The sequence below is a fragment of the Malurus melanocephalus genome, unplaced genomic scaffold (genome assembly GCF_030028575.1).
Source record: "Malurus melanocephalus ecotype Western Australia unplaced genomic scaffold, MMel_1.1 scaffold_251, whole genome shotgun sequence".
Classification (NCBI taxonomy): Eukaryota; Metazoa; Chordata; class Aves; order Passeriformes; family Maluridae; genus Malurus; species Malurus melanocephalus.
The window spans coordinates 592,037-608,847 of NW_026623483.1; the positions used below are offsets into that span (position 1 = coordinate 592,037).

Below are 16,811 nucleotides of genomic sequence, written 5' to 3' on the forward strand. Positions count from 1 at the left end.
AAAGGCCCATATTGTAGGTTGGAGGGGGGGYTTGGGGTGGAAGGAGGAGGCAGTTTTAAGAGGCAAGGCAGCCCTTGGGGACACAAAGCCATTTAGTATAAGGGGACTTACAGGGAAAGGTACTACTTCCTCCTACAGGTGGTTTAGATGAACAGACATGTTTAATATCCACATTTACATATTTGGAAATTAATTTTTTTGTGAAATCATTAGTCAAATTTGTTTTTAAGTGGCTAGGTGTTCCTGCAGCCAGGCAAGTGTGTGCTGTACCTTGGTGCCCAGACACCAGAGCTGATTTGAGTTCCTGTTGGAGCACTTGTCSAAAAGTCTTCAGAGCAGGTTTCTTTCCCACCAGCTGACTACCCTTTTCCACTTAGGGTTGGGACTGTAGTGGAATTTTAGTGGCATGGTGTTGCTCTTTCCATTAAAAGAAACACTGGAAAAAAACTGATCTTCCTAAACCTAGCAATGGACTTACTCCCCTGCAGGCTGCCCTTCCTTTTCCATTCCCACATCATCTCTAGAGGAGGCAATTCAAGGTACTTGCTGTTTTCAGCAAGTTCAGCTGTGGTCTTTGTTTTGTCTGTGTGTCCAAAGTAACATACACAGTTCACCATGGACTTGCCTGTGACTTCACAAAACAGTTTAAAGCTTTCTCTGCTCTCCTAAATTGCTGCTTGTTTGTTCTTCAGGGGCTAGGCATGGAAATGCTTGTCTTGCTTTGAGTGTGTGGAAGAACTGGGAATTCCACAGCAGTGCTCATTTCCCTCTTTGTAATTTCAAATGTGTATTTGGCTTATCCAGATGGTTTGTGATCCCACCTGACCCAGATATTCCCCAGGAAGGAGTGTTACTGTGGGATACTGTTAAGAAGCGCAAACTGCAGGATGGCTAATGCCCAGTGACTGAATGAAAAGAGGCAGCTCAGGATCTGGTGCCAACTGACCAGGTTGTAGAAAGCCTCTGGTAGGCAAGGAAATGGCCCATTTTACTTTTCTGTGATCACAGTTGGCTTTTATTTGTTCCTGCCCGACATTGAAAGGGGCACTGATGGAAAGCTGTGACTCTTACTGATACAATCAGATGGGAACAACACTGAGGAGCTGCAGGATGGACGAGTAGTATGAGGATTCTTGGTGAGCAAGGAAGTAAGCCAGCATTAYTCCATTTTCCTTGTAGCAAGACCTTGTATCTGGTTTGATTCGTGCAGGCTGCTGGCATCCTGGATGCTCACTTAGCAAGGCAGCTTCTCCAGGGGTTAGTTATCCTGGCTGAGCATTTGAGCTGATTTTTGTCCCAACACAGTGACCTGCGTTCCAGATACTGGTGCATCACTGGGGGTAAAGGAAAAGCGTCAAGTATTAATAAATGTCTCACTAGTGTGGCCATCTTAATTCCTTTTTTATGTTTCTTCATGCTGCACCACAGAAGATCGCTGAAACTCAGAAGGGCTGTCAACTGTCACTCTAAAATTCCTTCTGCTGCAATGCCTGAAAACACTTGATTGAAATTGGATGATCGATAAAGCAGAGCACATGAATTCTGAAGTGATTAGAAGTGTATTTTGGGCTTTGGCAGACTGATGGGGGGTGGACTCCACTGCGTCTGTACCATCTGGTGCACTGCTCTTGGTGCGTGCCATCACTGCACACAGAGCAGCAACATGAGTTCCTTCAGAAGCAGCATGAGTGATTCCAAATCAAATCAGAAACGGGTTTTAAGACAGATTGTCATACAACAGCTATCTGCCCAGGTAAATCCTCAGAGATTACTATTCCCTTGATACAAAACAGCAGTAATTTGAAATCTGATCTCTGTTGTTACTGAGAAATTAAACTAAATCTGATCAGGAAGCACTAACTCTTCCCTCGGGATGATCAATAATARYACAATGAGCAGTGSGGTTAATTKGCTATGYAGCAGTCATACACAGCTGTCATCAAGCTGTGCAAGATGAGACAGGTTGAATATAAAAAAAAATAGTCTGTGGCTCTCCTGRACCCAGCTCTGGTTTTGCTGTTTTRTCCAACACCAAAATTGATACAATGCAGAGCAACTTTTCAAAGGTCACTTCATGGTGGAATCCAGATAAAATTATGTCTGTAAAACAATACTGTGCATGAAGTCTTAATCTTAAATTGCTCCTTAAAGCAAGCAGAAGATGGTCCAGAATCGATATCTGGCATTTCTGTTGCATCTAAGCAGGAGCAATGATGAGCAACGACAACGGCCGAGGGGCAGCTGTGTTGTACCCATGGCTGTGAAAATGATCCTGTTAYTGGTACTTGGTCATTGCCTGTCGACTCAACCACTTTTCACCCACCGGGCACCAATCCAGTGACCAGAGGGAGCCGATCCAGTGTCCAGGATTGTTGGCTCTGAAACAAAAGCAGGAATTGAAATGATGATGCTACGAGTGAGCACAAAGCACAGAGGAACCCCCATGGCGCGGAAACCCTGGCGGTAGCTCCGGCAGCCGTGCGGGCAGTGGCTGGGCAGACGGTGCATTCTGGGCTCAGGGCGGCGCGGAATGGCAGTCCCGGGGCAGGTGAACGGAGGTGATGCACAGGTGCGTTTCCCCCCAGCATCGTTTTGTTTCCAGCGTTCCCAGCCGTGCCACTCGGCAGCTCTGCTGTTCGCCACCAGCCCAGCGCTCCGGCCGGGATCATCGGGCGCCTCCTCCACGTGGGAAGCGCAGCCCCGCCGCGGCTCCATCCGGCCGCCCGCTGCCTCCCGCCGCTGCCGGGGGGGCGGGGCGGTGCCGTGCTGCCAGCGGGCTGTCGGTGCGGGCAGAGGGGCGGAGAAGAGCCGGGGGATAAGGCGGGATAAGGCGGGATAAAGCGGGATAAGGCGGGATAACGCGGAGCGCGCGGGTCCGTCCCCGCGGTGCGGGCGCTGTCGCTCTGCTCTCGCGAGAGTCGCCGCCCGCCCCAGCGCCAGAGCGCGGGGGTCTCGCGAGAGCTTCGGCGCCGGAGCCAACATGGCGGAAGGTGAGGGGGGGAGCCCGGGTGAGGGGCCGGGCGGGGCCGGGGCCGCGGCCGCGGGGCACGGGGGTCTCCGCCGCTGCCGGGGCACCGCAGCGTGCGGCTCCCGCCTCTCCTCCGTGCGGGACGGGTTCGGCCCTGCCCGCGGCGGATGGGGCAGGCCGCCCCCGAGGTGAGAGGGAGATGGCGGGGGCCGCGGGCGGACACCCCCGGGCGGGGCGGGCCTGGCGCGGGCGGTCTTGCCCCTCAGGACGGGGCTTGGGGTTGCCATGGGTGGTGGGAGCTCGCCGGGACGTCCCGCAGACCCCTCCCCGCAGGCGGTGGGTTAGGCGGGGCCGCAGGGTTCTGCGCCCGTCCCGGGGCTCATCCCGCCGTGCCCGGCCTGAGTCGCCGCGGGCGGCGGCTTTCCGCGGAGCAGGGCGGGGAATCTGCTGCAGCCTCCTGGTCACTTCTGCCGGAGTCCTTTTGTCAGCCTCCGGTGAGAGCTGCAGAGCTCCTGGAGTGCTGCTCTTTTGCTTGAAGACTGCCAATTACACCATTCAAATTAATTTAGCCGAATGGGATGTGAAAAAACGCTTGGATCTTTACAGTAATAGTCGCTTCTGCAAGACAAGCTTCCTCTTTTTCTTCTCGGAGGAAACTGAGTCGGCAAACTGAGCTACAATGCTCCAAGTTACAAAGAAAATGAAGTTAAGGTTAAAGTCATGAAAGCACAATCTTCAGCTCTTGAAGTGCAACTCTTGGACAGTGGTGAAATTTTAGGACCACTTGTAGAATATTGACTAAGATGGAGCAGATGCTGATGCACTGGTATGCWTCAGCTGAGAGGATGCTGCAGTCAAGGTGGTTCGATAAGTCCTTAAAGCAGTGCCTAACTTCTTGTGTGGTGAAATATCACTACTTTAAATTTAGTTGGCCAGCCTCTTATGCTTGCTTTTAAACCCTGGTGACCTGGTTCTGGAGGATTTTAGATGTCCAAGTTGGCTTCGAGTAGTGAAACTTACCCCACTGAAATCCTTAAGGGTGTGGAGCTCTGGCTCAGGGTCTTCCTCTGCAGAATTAACCTGCAGCTGATGCAAGCCCTGTTTCAGACAATCTGTASTTCTCAGAGAGTCTTCTCTGACTGGAGTAATTCTATGATCTTTTAGCTGATGAAGGCATATGACCAATGAATGATCCTGTGTGAACAGGAGTGAAAGGCTGGAGTTGTCACCCTTCTCAGTTCTTTAGGATGTCTTGGAATAACGGCTCATTTTGTTCCTTCCAACAAAGTACCTTACTCCCAGCCACACTTTCCTAGTTACGAGCTACGTTTTGAGTCAGCTGAAAAGTGAAAACTTACTAAGGAAGGGGACTTGTCAAATCGTGGTTATTTGCTCAGAAGCCAAGTGCKTTTTCTCWTAAGCATTGCCTCTGTCTTCAAAAATCCTGAATCAGATGTGTTGCAAAAGCTACTCTAAATTGACTAAACAGATGACTTAGACAAGAGCCAAGTTCGCATTTGTAATTTCTGTGTTCTGTACCACTAATACTGGAGGTTTACATGCAGGCGTGGGTAAGAATTGTTGAGCTAATGCTTGACTGTAAAGAAAGGGTAGCTGTAGAACTTTGGGATGGTGGCAGGGTAAAGATGAAAAGTGAGGCGGAACAGAAAAGCAGTGACTTGTACAGCCTTGGGGAGATGATGGTCAGAGTGTRGAGCAGTGGAGGGGGTAAGGAAATMATTTTGTTTTCTGAAATATTTYACTCTGGTCTACTTTATGAGTAARCGAAGTTTGTATGTCTTCTGRGGCTGATTTTGATGGGTGGGATGGGTAGTGTAATGGTTCTGCTAGATCCTCCCTCTAGCTCTTGGTAGTGCTATCTGTCTCCCTGCTGCCTCCCTGCTTATCTCTTGGCATTCAGCTATGTAGTTTCTCTCAAGTACATTTGTGCCTTCTGTAAGAAAATTACAGTAGCCTTTSCTGAAATCCTCTTCCAAGTCTTTCATATGGAATATAAACTTCTGCCAGCTCATGAGATACTGATCAATCTGCCAGAAAGCTGTTAACAAACACTGCTCTTATTTATCTGGACTGTAGCTCAGAAGATGAGACATTTTGTGTTTTCCTCTCTGCTGAACCTGAGCATTCTCTTCACGAGGCATTTGGATTGATGTTTAGCCAGAGACTTACTGATATCCTACTGAGCCTGTCCTTTTAGTGTCTCGAGGCAAGGACCTTCATTGTGTGTGTGTGTGTATGTGTGTCTGCAGTAATGGTGCATTTTACTTGTTCTCTCTTCAAGTGAGMAGTTTACAGGGAAAACTGAGTTTGCTCTGGTGCAATGAATGCTCATTAACTGGACTTTGAGAACTCTCTTGAATGTGCTCTTGAAATGTGCTGTAAGATGAAATACTGTCATCAAGCGCAGCTACTACACAACAGGTGTGCAGGTTGTCATGTAGAGTAAGAGAAACTCTTATTTTACAATTCCTGTAATTGGTTCAGTTAACAAATATCTATCAGTCCTTCTCATTGAGGTTGCAGGAAGCATATGCTGTYAATCTGAAAACGAGAATTCTCAACGCTTCAGTTCTTTGAGGTACTTTCACTGCTAGCAGGGATTGTCTGGGATTGCCCTGAAAGCAGCAGTAACAAGCTGGATTGCTGGTCATACACAAATTATGGAGAAATGAGGAAGGAATAGTTGCTCAAGGGACATGTCCTTSTAGTTCTGGGAACAACAAAACTGCATTCATCTTCAGATAGAAAGACTGACCACAGCAGGATTTCAAACCCTCTTTGAAGCTTGATGTGGTGCTGATGGCAGAATTCTGAAATCACAGTATATTTCAGTAGAAAAAGGATGGTATCCCAAAGGAGATGGTATCTATGAAATTTTAAAGGATATAGCTAATGATAAAGGCTGTTGAAGGAAGTGTCTGCCAAACTTGCTTAAGTAGTATTYACTCAAAAAGAAAATAGGATATGTTGCCTTTTGTTTATCCATTACAGTAGTTGTTAAGTTGAAAGACTTATGAGGGAGTAATTTGCTGCAGGGTCCCTAGAGGACAAGGCTAAACAAGGTGTTTTGTCTGCAGCAGAGCTAGAGACTGATGCTCTGCCCTGGAGACCTGTGTCATAGCGAGGCCAAGGTCAGCTGTGCTGCTGAACTTTTCTGTGGAGGCAAGAACAAAACACTGATCAACAGCTCAGATTCTCATTGTTTGTGCTAGTAATGTTTAATAAATATTTGTGAAAAGTCTTTGAAGTGTTAATTCCTGGATGGTGGGGAGTAATCTTGTAGGAACTTTCCCACCTAAAATCATTGGTTAACTTTCAAATGTATCCTTGCTACCTCTTCTTATTTTAGGACTGGTTTGGGATTTGGCCTGATTCGAAAAATTAATTTAATGATGGGGGGCAAATAATTAAGCACGGTGATTAATAGTAAATGTGCGGTTTTTGCAACGAATCCATAAATAAGGACTCATAAATTTGCTTGGTTTTAAATACCAGTACAGACATTTCCTTCCAGCAGTGAAGTATAGGGGTTTTTCATAGCGGTGGGCTGGGTTGAGTTCAGTGAACAACTYATCCYAGCATGTTGTGGAGTGACCASTTAAGTGTGGTGGGAAAGKAGTTTCTGCAGTGGGRTGGAAGTACCTGTTCAAGGWTGAGATTCCCAGATGCTGTTGCTTTTCTGCTCCTGAACTGAAATAGCCACCATGGACTTGACTCCATATGTGATGCCTTGTCAGTGCAGAGTCTCCAATGGAAGCATGTGTCTGCCAGCCAGTAGTAATTTTGTATATTTTTGACTGGCCTTTAGCTTATAGCTTCTGGGGACAATCAGTTTTCCACTCTGGCCATTTTTTTGGGGAGTTTCTTACTTGACAGTTTGAGGAGTTCTCAACTGGTCAGTTAAGTACTCTGAGGTAGATATGGTACATCAGCAACTGTTGTAATTCTCACTTGTGGTTTAAGTATCAACTGTAAAGTCAAACAGCATCTTAACTAGGCTGAAAAAATGGGTAAGAACCAAATACTTAGTCCTCTACCCCACCATAATTCCCACAGCTATGAGCTCCCACAACTTTAGGAAACTTATGGCATTCCTGACTTAACAGAAGTCAGAACTTTATTTGTAAGTGGCTTCTATCACTGTGTTACAATGATTTTTCAGTATGTTAATGCAAATGATATAAAATAGAAGGTTTAATACTTTTATTAAATATAGAATAAGGAGGTGAGATACCCAGGTATGTGGAAGAGGAGAGACCCTCCTTGGAGTRTTGTGTGATTAAACTAGATGTGCAGTCTGAGGGTTAAGTTACCCTCAGTTGCCAGACAAAGGTGTACACGTCTCAACCTTGTAGTAACACTTGTGCCTTGCAGAGGAGGTGGCCAAGCTGGAAAAGCACCTGATGCTCCTCCGCCAGGAGTATGTGAAGCTGCAGAAGAAACTGGTTGATACAGAAAGGAGATGCAACCTTCTGGCTGTCGAGGCCAATCAGGACAATGCCAGTGACACMTTCATCAGTCGACTTCTCGCCATTGTAGCTGAGCTCTATCAGCAGGAGCAGTACAGGTAAGGAACGCCCCCTGAGGAAAGGGGCATTACAGAAACTTTTGTTTTTATTGACTCCGCTAGGTCCTGGTGCTAGACAAGGAAAATTCTTTGCTTCCTGGTGTGAATGGGTTCGTTGCAGCTGTAGGTGGAAGAGCATGCTAAGATCAGGTGTTATACTGAATTCAGTTCTTGAATCGAGAGCTTTAAACAGAAGTTTGTCTCAGACAAGTTCAGAGAAAATTGACCATGATCACTGTCAATAGCAAAACTCCTTCTGAACAGACTGAGTTTTGATCTGGTCCATACTTGGTAGATTAATTACACAATGTATTTGGAAAACTCTGCTTTCTTTAAAGGTTCTGTCATATAAAGCAGTTCTGTACTCCTGTTGTGTGTGGAGAAGCCTGATTAAATTCTCTTGTCTGGTTGTATTAGTGATGTTTGTGCCTTAGTGATATAAATGATACTGTATTTTTTAATCTCAACAAAATTAGGGTTAGTGGTTTCTTTTCCATAGGCACGTTGAGGATCCTTTCCGTACTGTAGATTCCTTAACTGATTTAGTTCTGAGACTACTATGATACCTATCAACTTGCTATTACTGAAGGCAATGCCAACACAGTAAAGGAGTTTAATCATATAAGGGGAAAATCTATTTTAGTTAAAATTTCTTTGCCATAGCATCTCTTCATGAGCCTCCCTGAGAAAAGAGTCAGGAAGTGCCTGCAAGAACTTACTCTAGCTTGCTGGGTAATGATTTGATAGATAGCATATGTCAGAAGAGTTGGATCCCTTTATTTCTGTTCAGCTTCTTAAATGTGTAGAATAGATGTCTAAAAGGGCCTACATATCACAGAATGAGAAAGGCAGCAAGTCCCAGTGCTGGTTTCATTAGATAACATCACTGTGTTGTGCTGTAATTTATAGCAGTGCTTTGATTTAATAAACAGTCTGGAAAGCACACTTAACACAGTCAGAGCATCTGCAAGCCATGGGACTTCAAAATGAGCAGGGCAGGTATTTTCTAACTGCAGTGGATAACCTGGTGTAAAGGGTTAAGATGAAATGGGTGTTCTTGACGGCAGGTCTCCTGGGAACTGGGGATTCTGCCTTGCACTCAGACTAAAGTCAAAGAGCATTGYTCTCTTGCTGGTCTTGCCTGAAAGCGTTGGTGCTTAGCTGACATTATTAGTATGGACACTGTGACATAAATCTTCAGCTTCAAGATTGTTGGCTTTTTCTGACTTACACAGTAACTCTGCTGTTAATTCTGAAATGGTTAAAAAGCCAAAATCAAGCAAGCACTTGAAATATTAATGATTCATCGCATTTCTCCCTAGAATTGTCATTGAACAACATGTTCTACTTAACCAGTTGTGTATTAATGTCCCAAGCAACTTGAACCTAAGTGTGAGTACCAGGGCATAGATACTGTGGAGATGCTGAATCTGTACATACCTAAGTGCAGGGAAAGTCTGCATTATRTGTTTGTGCTTTTTTTCTCCTATCAGTGATCTGAAGATAAAGGTTGGGGACAAGCGCATCAGCGCTCACAAATTTGTCTTGGCGGCACGCAGTGATACGTGGAGTCTTGCCAACCTTGCCTCAACAGAGGAGCTGGATCTGTCAGGTCAGTCACTGCTGAGTACTGTGATGCCTCAGTTGTCTTTAGGGTGACTTGTGAAAGGGCCTGTTGGGAAAAGGTTACTTATATGCCTTTCAGTCTAGTGCTGTCCACGCTAAGTGGTGCTTAATCTGTTAACTACGGAGCTCTCTCTCTCTCTCTGAAAAGTGGTAGTGAGCTTGTGTTAGTTAACTGGGTGCTAGTGGTAGTTAAATCAATAACCTGCCTTCTTTCTCTTTAACAAACAGGGGTTGAGATTGGTGGCCAGTTGGTCTTTTCTAGAGTCAACTAAACATACTGAAAAATCTATGTGGAGGAACTTGACTTCTTCCTTTCTAAGGACAGGGCTTTTTGAGGTAGTGTGCATAATTTCTCTGAAGTGTGTCATGGAATTACCTTGCTGCTTGTTAACATAGTGTGTGTGGGAAGTGAGTACAAGTACTGATGTGTTACTGAAGTTGTTTGCTTCGGCACTTTGATACCTTTATAAAACAGGTGAGGAAGAGAAGTTTTTTAGAAGACCATCTTTTACATGAGCATTTTGTTCCGCTGTAGCTGTTTCTTGCATGCACTTATATTGAGCAGTGTTTCTGCAGATTGAACCTCTCAACAGGCTTTTCTGTACTTAACAGTATAGGAGAGCCTTATACAATTAATTTGTGAGCAATAAAACCAGGYATGAAGTTAAGCAGCTTGCTGACTGGCATGTTGAATATTAAGCACTGGCTTCACTTTCTGAATTAATTCTTACCATGAATTCTAAGTGTAGGCAAATTGGAAGTAGCAAGTCACATCAAGCTGGTTTTATGAGACAGCATGGGCTTCCTTACAACATGATTTGTGGATCTTTCTGCAGCCCCAAGGAAACAGATGCCAAGGATTTTTGAAACTGAATGCTATGCTAACAAAATTACTRCTAAAAAGCTCTTATGTTTGTTGTAATGTTGTTACAAGTGGCAGTCCAAAACGTTTCTAGCTCCATATCTAAGCTAGCCTGAAAATCTCAAATGTAACTGCAGTCTTATATGTTTAACAAYGCAAATAGTGCTTAAATATGTGCTAGCAAATGATATTTTTAATTGTAAAATTGAATTACTGATTTTTTTAATAAATCTGATAAATTGCACAAAGATTCGCTTATGAAATAGCTGGAGCAAGCAACAAGCTATTCCCTGGAAATTGTCATGGTTTTCTTAAGGGGTTCTCTTAAAAGCTTGCAAGCTAAGATTGCCTGAATCTTTATCTTCAGAATGCAGGCAGCATTTGAGATTCAGTGTTTTTAGAGTTCAATTAATCTGTAGAATTTTCTAATTTTTAAAAGAATAGAAAGAGATGAACCCATGTTCTTAKTGAGAGGGAGAAAATGCACTCCTACCTCTGCCAAGACAGAGCTGATAGTATTTCTCAAGTAGGTTTTCTGATTGCTTTGAGTTTGGCAAAAAATACTTGTCTTACTAAAACCTCGTGATTCCTGGGAGGCAGTCTGCATGCCAAGCACTGCTGCTACTCTGCAGATAATCTGGGCCAACCTTCCATCTAAAGGAGCATTTTGGGATAGGTATTTCAGTGTCTGTGAAGTTTTTGATTTAATTTTTTTTTTTAAAAGCAAAACAGCTCAAATGACTAAGGATAATTTCTTAAATGAATGGTATTTTTGTTGTAGTTGATCTGATCTTCTGAAGTTACTCTTATCTGCATCCTTGTAAGATGGTTAGTCATTTTGAGTGACAGAGGTCCTTGGCCTTTGGACTTATGTAGTGTCCTGTGGTATGATTTTCTATTTTTCCCACTGTGTGAAAATGTCAGTTTGTGATCAGTCTTATAAACACCTGAAATCTAACTAGCTCCTTCARATTGGCTCTTTTACACTTTTCCTGGAAATGGCTACCAACAGTTTGAAGTGCTTTGTAGTCATTACCAAAGTGTAACAAGGTGTAAGTACCTTTGTTGGAATGCAGCAGTTCACAACATATGGCTGCTATATCAAAAAGGGGCTTTATTCTTGTCAGATGTGGATGTGCTTTTGGCCATAKGTGAGGGGCCAAGGACTTTATAAGGGGCACTACTGGTCCCTAAATATGCAGCATTGGYGTAGCAGGTAGGTGATGTTATAGGGCTCCCTGCACTCAGCGCAGTGTCTCAGTGTAGAGAGGTTTTCCTTCTTGCTACCAGCATTGTTATTAGTTTCAACTTCTGACCAAYTTTGTCTCTTTCAAAATTTTGAACTAAGTACAATTTCAAAACAAGACTGTCTTTTTATGGTAGCTGTGACTTTTAGMAGTCAAAGGAATAGCAGCTACTTGGATAGGTGATTGTTTTTAGGTATTTTATTAATCTTGTTGCTCCCTGTAACAGATGCTGACCCAGAGGTAACCATGGCAATGCTGCGGTGGATCTACACAGACGAACTTGAGCTAAGAGAAGATGATATCTTCTTGACAGAGCTCATGAAATTAGCTAATAAATTTCAGCTCCAGCTACTTAGGGAAAGGTGAGTCCTAGTGAATATAGTGAATTTACCTGAACTCTTAAACTTTGTTCAGACAGAAATAAGATGATAGCTGCTGGCAAGTGGATAAAATGATTCTTTTTCAAAGTCTTGAGCCTTTAATAATATAGCATGACATTTAGTTTATTGGGGGAAATGAATGTTGCACTACAATTAAATGGTAGTAGAGTTCTCATAGGTTTTATGTTGACTTTCCGGTTCTTCTCCCAGTCAAACTAATTGATGTACAGAGGAGATCAGTAGAATAGCATCGGGTTCTGGGGAGTTGCAAGAAAGGAATTGTTAGGGAATGCTGGGAAAAGTCAGTGGCATTTAGCTTGCGGTATTAAAGTGACACAGGTGAAATTTTTGTAACTTCTGTGCATCTTCTGCAACCCTTCTTCAGAAAAAAGGTTAATTTAACAGTACAATGCTTTCCCATTCTGAGACTATGATTGCACCCTGACTCTAGGGGCTGCGTTGTTACCTTGAATTATAGAATGTTAAACCATTTAGACTGAGAATCCTGAGTGTACAAATTGACACCTTTTCAAGTTTTGTACAACTTCAAAGCCTTGAATTTTGCCTGAAGGGTGTCTGTAGCAATACATGACATGAATAATCCCTGATGTGTGTGCCTTCAACATGAAGTAACTAAATTGCTGGCAAGCCTTCTGACCAGACAAGTTGACACCTGTAAGGCCAATATTAAAACTTCTTCAAGGCTTGTACCAGCCTAAAAGCTGCCCTTACATTGTACTGTGAACTTAGCAGTTGTTTGGTCATGGTAGTCCAGTGACAGGTCTGTGTGTAGGATGCGACTCATAATTATGAGATGTTTTTGTAGGTATACAAACAATGAATAATGGAATTGTTTAGGCTGGAGAAGACCACTAAGATAGAGTGATTAACAGGCCAGCACTGTCAAGCCCMCCATTAACCATGTCCCCAGGTGCTACATGTACACATCTGTTAAATTCCTGCAGGGATAATGACTCCACCATTACTCTGGGCAGCTGTGCCAGTGCCTGACCACCCTTTCAGTGAAGACATTTTTCCTAATATCCAACCTAAACAACACTGGCTTGGGATCACTGTAGTACTTGTAGAGATACACATCTTCCTTRTTACTTCATAGCTGTGAATGAGCTGCAGTTTGTGCCCTTGGGAGAACTGCGATGTGTCTCCATCCAGACTGCTGCAGTGTGGTGTTTTCATGGGACCTTGGCTAGATGAATTCTGATAGAAGTCTGCTCTTAGGGAAGCTGTCTTTTAGGGCTTCTCACTAAAGTATSTTTATGCTATTTAGCCTTATAATAAWGCTTGTCTGTGGCATTTCCTACTGRCATCTAGGAAGACAAGTATTATTAACCTCTTCCAGCATGGGAGAGTGATTAGGTGAAAATTTTTGGTTACTGACCACTGGCTTTGCTGTTTTGACAGATGTGAAAAAGGAGTTATGTCACTTGTTAATGTCAGGAACTGCATCCGTTTCTATCAGACGGCTGAGGAGCTCAGTGCCAGCACGCTCCTCAACTACTGTGCTGAGATCATTGCTAGCCACTGGGTGAGTACTGGCACAAGGAAGCAAGAGGAGAAATATTTGCACATTATAGAAACTTAATAGTAGAATTTTGCTTAACTTACCAYATTTTCTAACCTCAATTAGTTGGTCCATTGTTTTGAGAATGTCTTGGGGGCAGGGGTCTGGAAAGTAGCTCGTACCAGAAGACTTGTTCTGTTCATTGGAAATACTTTACTGTACRAAGTGTCTTAGTATATGAGCCAAATAGAAGGAACTGTGTTCTAATAAGCGGGTTGTTTATCAGATCTGGACTCCAAAGTGTTTAGAAGTTCATCCATAGTTGGTCTTTGTCTATACAGATCAYAAATCCCAGGCCTGCTTTTACTGCTAAAAATAATTCGTGGAAGCCCAGGGAAATTTCTCTTCTGTAGTGGAGGGAGAGGCAGCCAGTCTCACAATCAGCTTGGAARTTTCACTTGCTCTGATCTCTTATTTTGAAGGAGGTTTGATTAACTGAGTAATGAGTTAGCCTTTAAAATAACACTTGTCAACAGTAGACTTGGGGGGGCTCTAGATTATTCTAAATCTAAAATGCATACTCTACATATAGATGAGGGAAGTGTTTTGATATATTAATGCATAAATAAAGATTGTATCTAAACCTGTGGGTCAGCAGTTTTAACTCTTGACTTTCTTCTTAACTCTTCATTTTTGATTCTTAGCTCTACCTGGAAATAAGGTTGTTTCTGTTTAGTCAAATGAGCACTAACTCATACCTATGCCCTTTTTATTCCTACGTTTCTGTTTACTTTTATTCATAATTTTATGAATCAGCCTTCARTAGTTGTAGCCCTTTTTGTCAGAATTAAGAGTAATGTATTATTTTAAAGACTAGATGTTAATCTGCCATAGTGTCTGGTAAAATGCTAGTTTTCAATGTCTGTGGACAAAAAGGAAGAAAAATTTCACTAACTGATCTTGAATCTAAAATCTAAGATTTAAAACTTCTGATTTGTTTCTTCCTAATCTTAGAAGATATTTGGGATTGTTCTTGCCAAAATGTTATCAAATGGAACTGTTAACTGGACTTGTTTTGTGAACTTCAGAATTGTATTGTGCAATGCCATGTCTATAAATAAAACAGGAGTATTGCTTACCCTTCTCTTTTATTGCTCCTAGGATGACTTGCGAAAAGAAGATTTTAGCAGCATGAGTGCTCAGCTACTGTATAAAATGTTCAAGTCAAAGACAGAATATCCTTTGCATAAGGCCATTAAAGTTGAGAGAGAAGATGTAGTCTTTTTGTATCTTATTGAAATGGATTCACAGGTACTGTCTTGGTCTCTCTTCTWGAATTTGGTGTTTCAAATAACTAGTTCCTAAGTACMAGTCTGAACCTYGTTAGTGATTTTTGTCACTGATTCTTATTTGCACATTCACCATTGCCACTGCTACTTCTATGTGTGTAATGGAGATCTGTCTAGCAGTAGCTCCATGAAGACATAATTTGGAAGTGATTCATAACACTTAAAACACCTTGCATGCAACAGAATCTATCTAATAAAATCCATTACCTGATACTGCTATGCACATTTAAAGCTGAATGGTTGTAATTATCAATTCTGCTGTTTCATGGCAGTTCAGTAAGAACTGTTTCCTTGAACAACTTTTCTCTTGAAAGYTGAAGTAACAGGTATTTGTTCTGCTTGGATGAAAACTAAACAACTATCAAATAARTTGTTCCCCACCAAGGGGCAAGGAAAAACCGTTCAGGAGCCTCTAATGTGAGTTGACTGTTTTTGTGTTGTAGCTTCCTGGGAAGCTCAATGAATTGGATCACAATGGAGATCTTGCTTTGGATCTAGCCCTGGCCCAAAGATTGGAGAGTATTGCAACTACATTGGTCAACTACAAGGCTGACGTGGATAGGGCAGACAAGAAAGGTTGGAGTCTGCTCCATAAAGCCATCCAGAGAGGTAAGTAGATGGGATAGGAAGCTTTGTTAACTTCTAGTTATTCTCCTTGTGGGATACGTATTTCAAAGTCTGTTCCTGTGTCACATTGTAGTTGACACTGCAGCTAGAAAATTGTAGTGAAGGATGAACTTTGTCCTGTTTATTTTTTTTTTTTTTTTAACATTAAAGCAAACAGACTGTTATTTGGGATCTGAGAGCCAGTCTGCTGGCTGGGCAAACTTACGCTGTGTGGCATCCAGTTGCAAATGTAGTAGAATATTGCCTGCTAGAGGAAGAAATACAGGGAGACACTGRGAATATTCTAATTTGACAGTATTCTTTCTGACAAATAATTGAATTGAGCATGACAGTATAACGGTCACAAAGATGAAGTCTTTTTCTAGACTTGGGTTGAATGCAGCATGTGCTTCTTTGAGATARTATGGTTAACAGTAAGGGTCCTTGCTACTGCACAGCAGTTTCAGAAGAGGAAAATCTGACTGAAAGAAGACAAGGAGCAAGTGTACCTCTGGCCAGTCTGAATATTTTCAAATCTCCAGTGTAATTACCAGAGTGGAGTCTGAGTACAACTAGATTATTATATTGAGCTCTTCTCCACCTTAGAGTGGGAAGTGCATCTTATGAGAACTGGAGCACAGCAGGTCCTGGTTGCCATAGCCACAGTACTCTGAAGGCTTTGGATCAGCAGCATCTTGGCCTGTGGTCAAAGTGTGGTAAAAACCTGCAGCGAATACCTTGTGCTGCTCGTTATTCCTGCACTGTCTTTGGCAGCTCTGTTCCAGAAAGCCAAGCATAAGTTTATTTCTAGCACCAAATGGTCTTGGACCCCAGAAGTAAAGGAAGAATTTGGGAGCTGTATTTTAAGCTCACAAAATTTAAGTTAATCTCTTATGTGTCTAAAAGGATAATGCTGGTGTCTGATCCTGTGAGTGAGACTTCAGCAGCAGGAATAGGAGACGTTCTAGGCATAGTTCACTGTTGTGATGGCTGCAGCCATATAAAACACTGGAAAAATATCAACAGGCTCCTCTTCATACTTAATACTGGCATTTGTCCCTACTTCTAGTTTCTGCTTTCAGTCTGAGCTAGAGCTCTGAGAATGAATGCTTGCTTTTTAGTAACCACAGCTTCAGTGAATTAATCACAGTTAACAATCACATGTTCTGGAAGTGGAGCTAAATTGCTAAAGCAAATTTGTCTGCACTTGCCACATGATTCTTACTACTTATGATCACTGGAGAGTGGGGGAATATCTGGTATGGAAATCAGAAAATTATTTTTGTTTTTGTTATTAGAGGTAATCCAGCAATATAGAGTGAAACGCTGTTCTTTGTTCTCCAGTCTTGCATTCAGGCCAAGCAAAATGTGAATGTGTCTACAAAAAGTATCTTTKGAACCAGGGGCAGCTAGTATTTTCCTGAAGTTATTCTTTGCATAATGGTGTTTCAAGTTCAAGGTTTCATGTGTTGAAGAGCTTCTCCTGAGAAGTTCTCAAGGAGTTCTTGGGAATGCTGAACATGGTGGGTCTGAACTKCTGAAGCCCTTACCCTGTATGTATATGACAGCCTGAATTTCCAAGAGCAAAGGCTGTGTTATTCCTTGTTTACATAGTAAAACTGTGAACTGGAAACTTTTGACTGATGCCTTGGAACAGTACCTT

General features: G+C 42.8%; 1 protein-coding gene across 1 annotated transcript in view; it reads left to right on the forward strand.

The window, feature by feature from the left end:
• Positions 1-2,841: 2,841 nt before the first annotated feature.
• The window catches only part of ANKFY1 (ankyrin repeat and FYVE domain containing 1), a 31,547-nt gene continuing 17,577 nt past the window's right edge, over positions 2,842-16,811 (forward strand). The window contains exons 1-7 of the mRNA XM_057375524.1: positions 2,842-2,990; positions 7,364-7,556; positions 9,050-9,168; positions 11,518-11,653; positions 13,094-13,217; positions 14,355-14,504; positions 14,986-15,151. Of these exons, the coding sequence (XP_057231507.1) occupies positions 2,981-2,990; positions 7,364-7,556; positions 9,050-9,168; positions 11,518-11,653; positions 13,094-13,217; positions 14,355-14,504; positions 14,986-15,151 (898 nt within the window). The 5' untranslated portion in view covers positions 2,842-2,980. The remainder of the gene's footprint in view (positions 2,991-7,363; positions 7,557-9,049; positions 9,169-11,517; positions 11,654-13,093; positions 13,218-14,354; positions 14,505-14,985; positions 15,152-16,811) is intronic.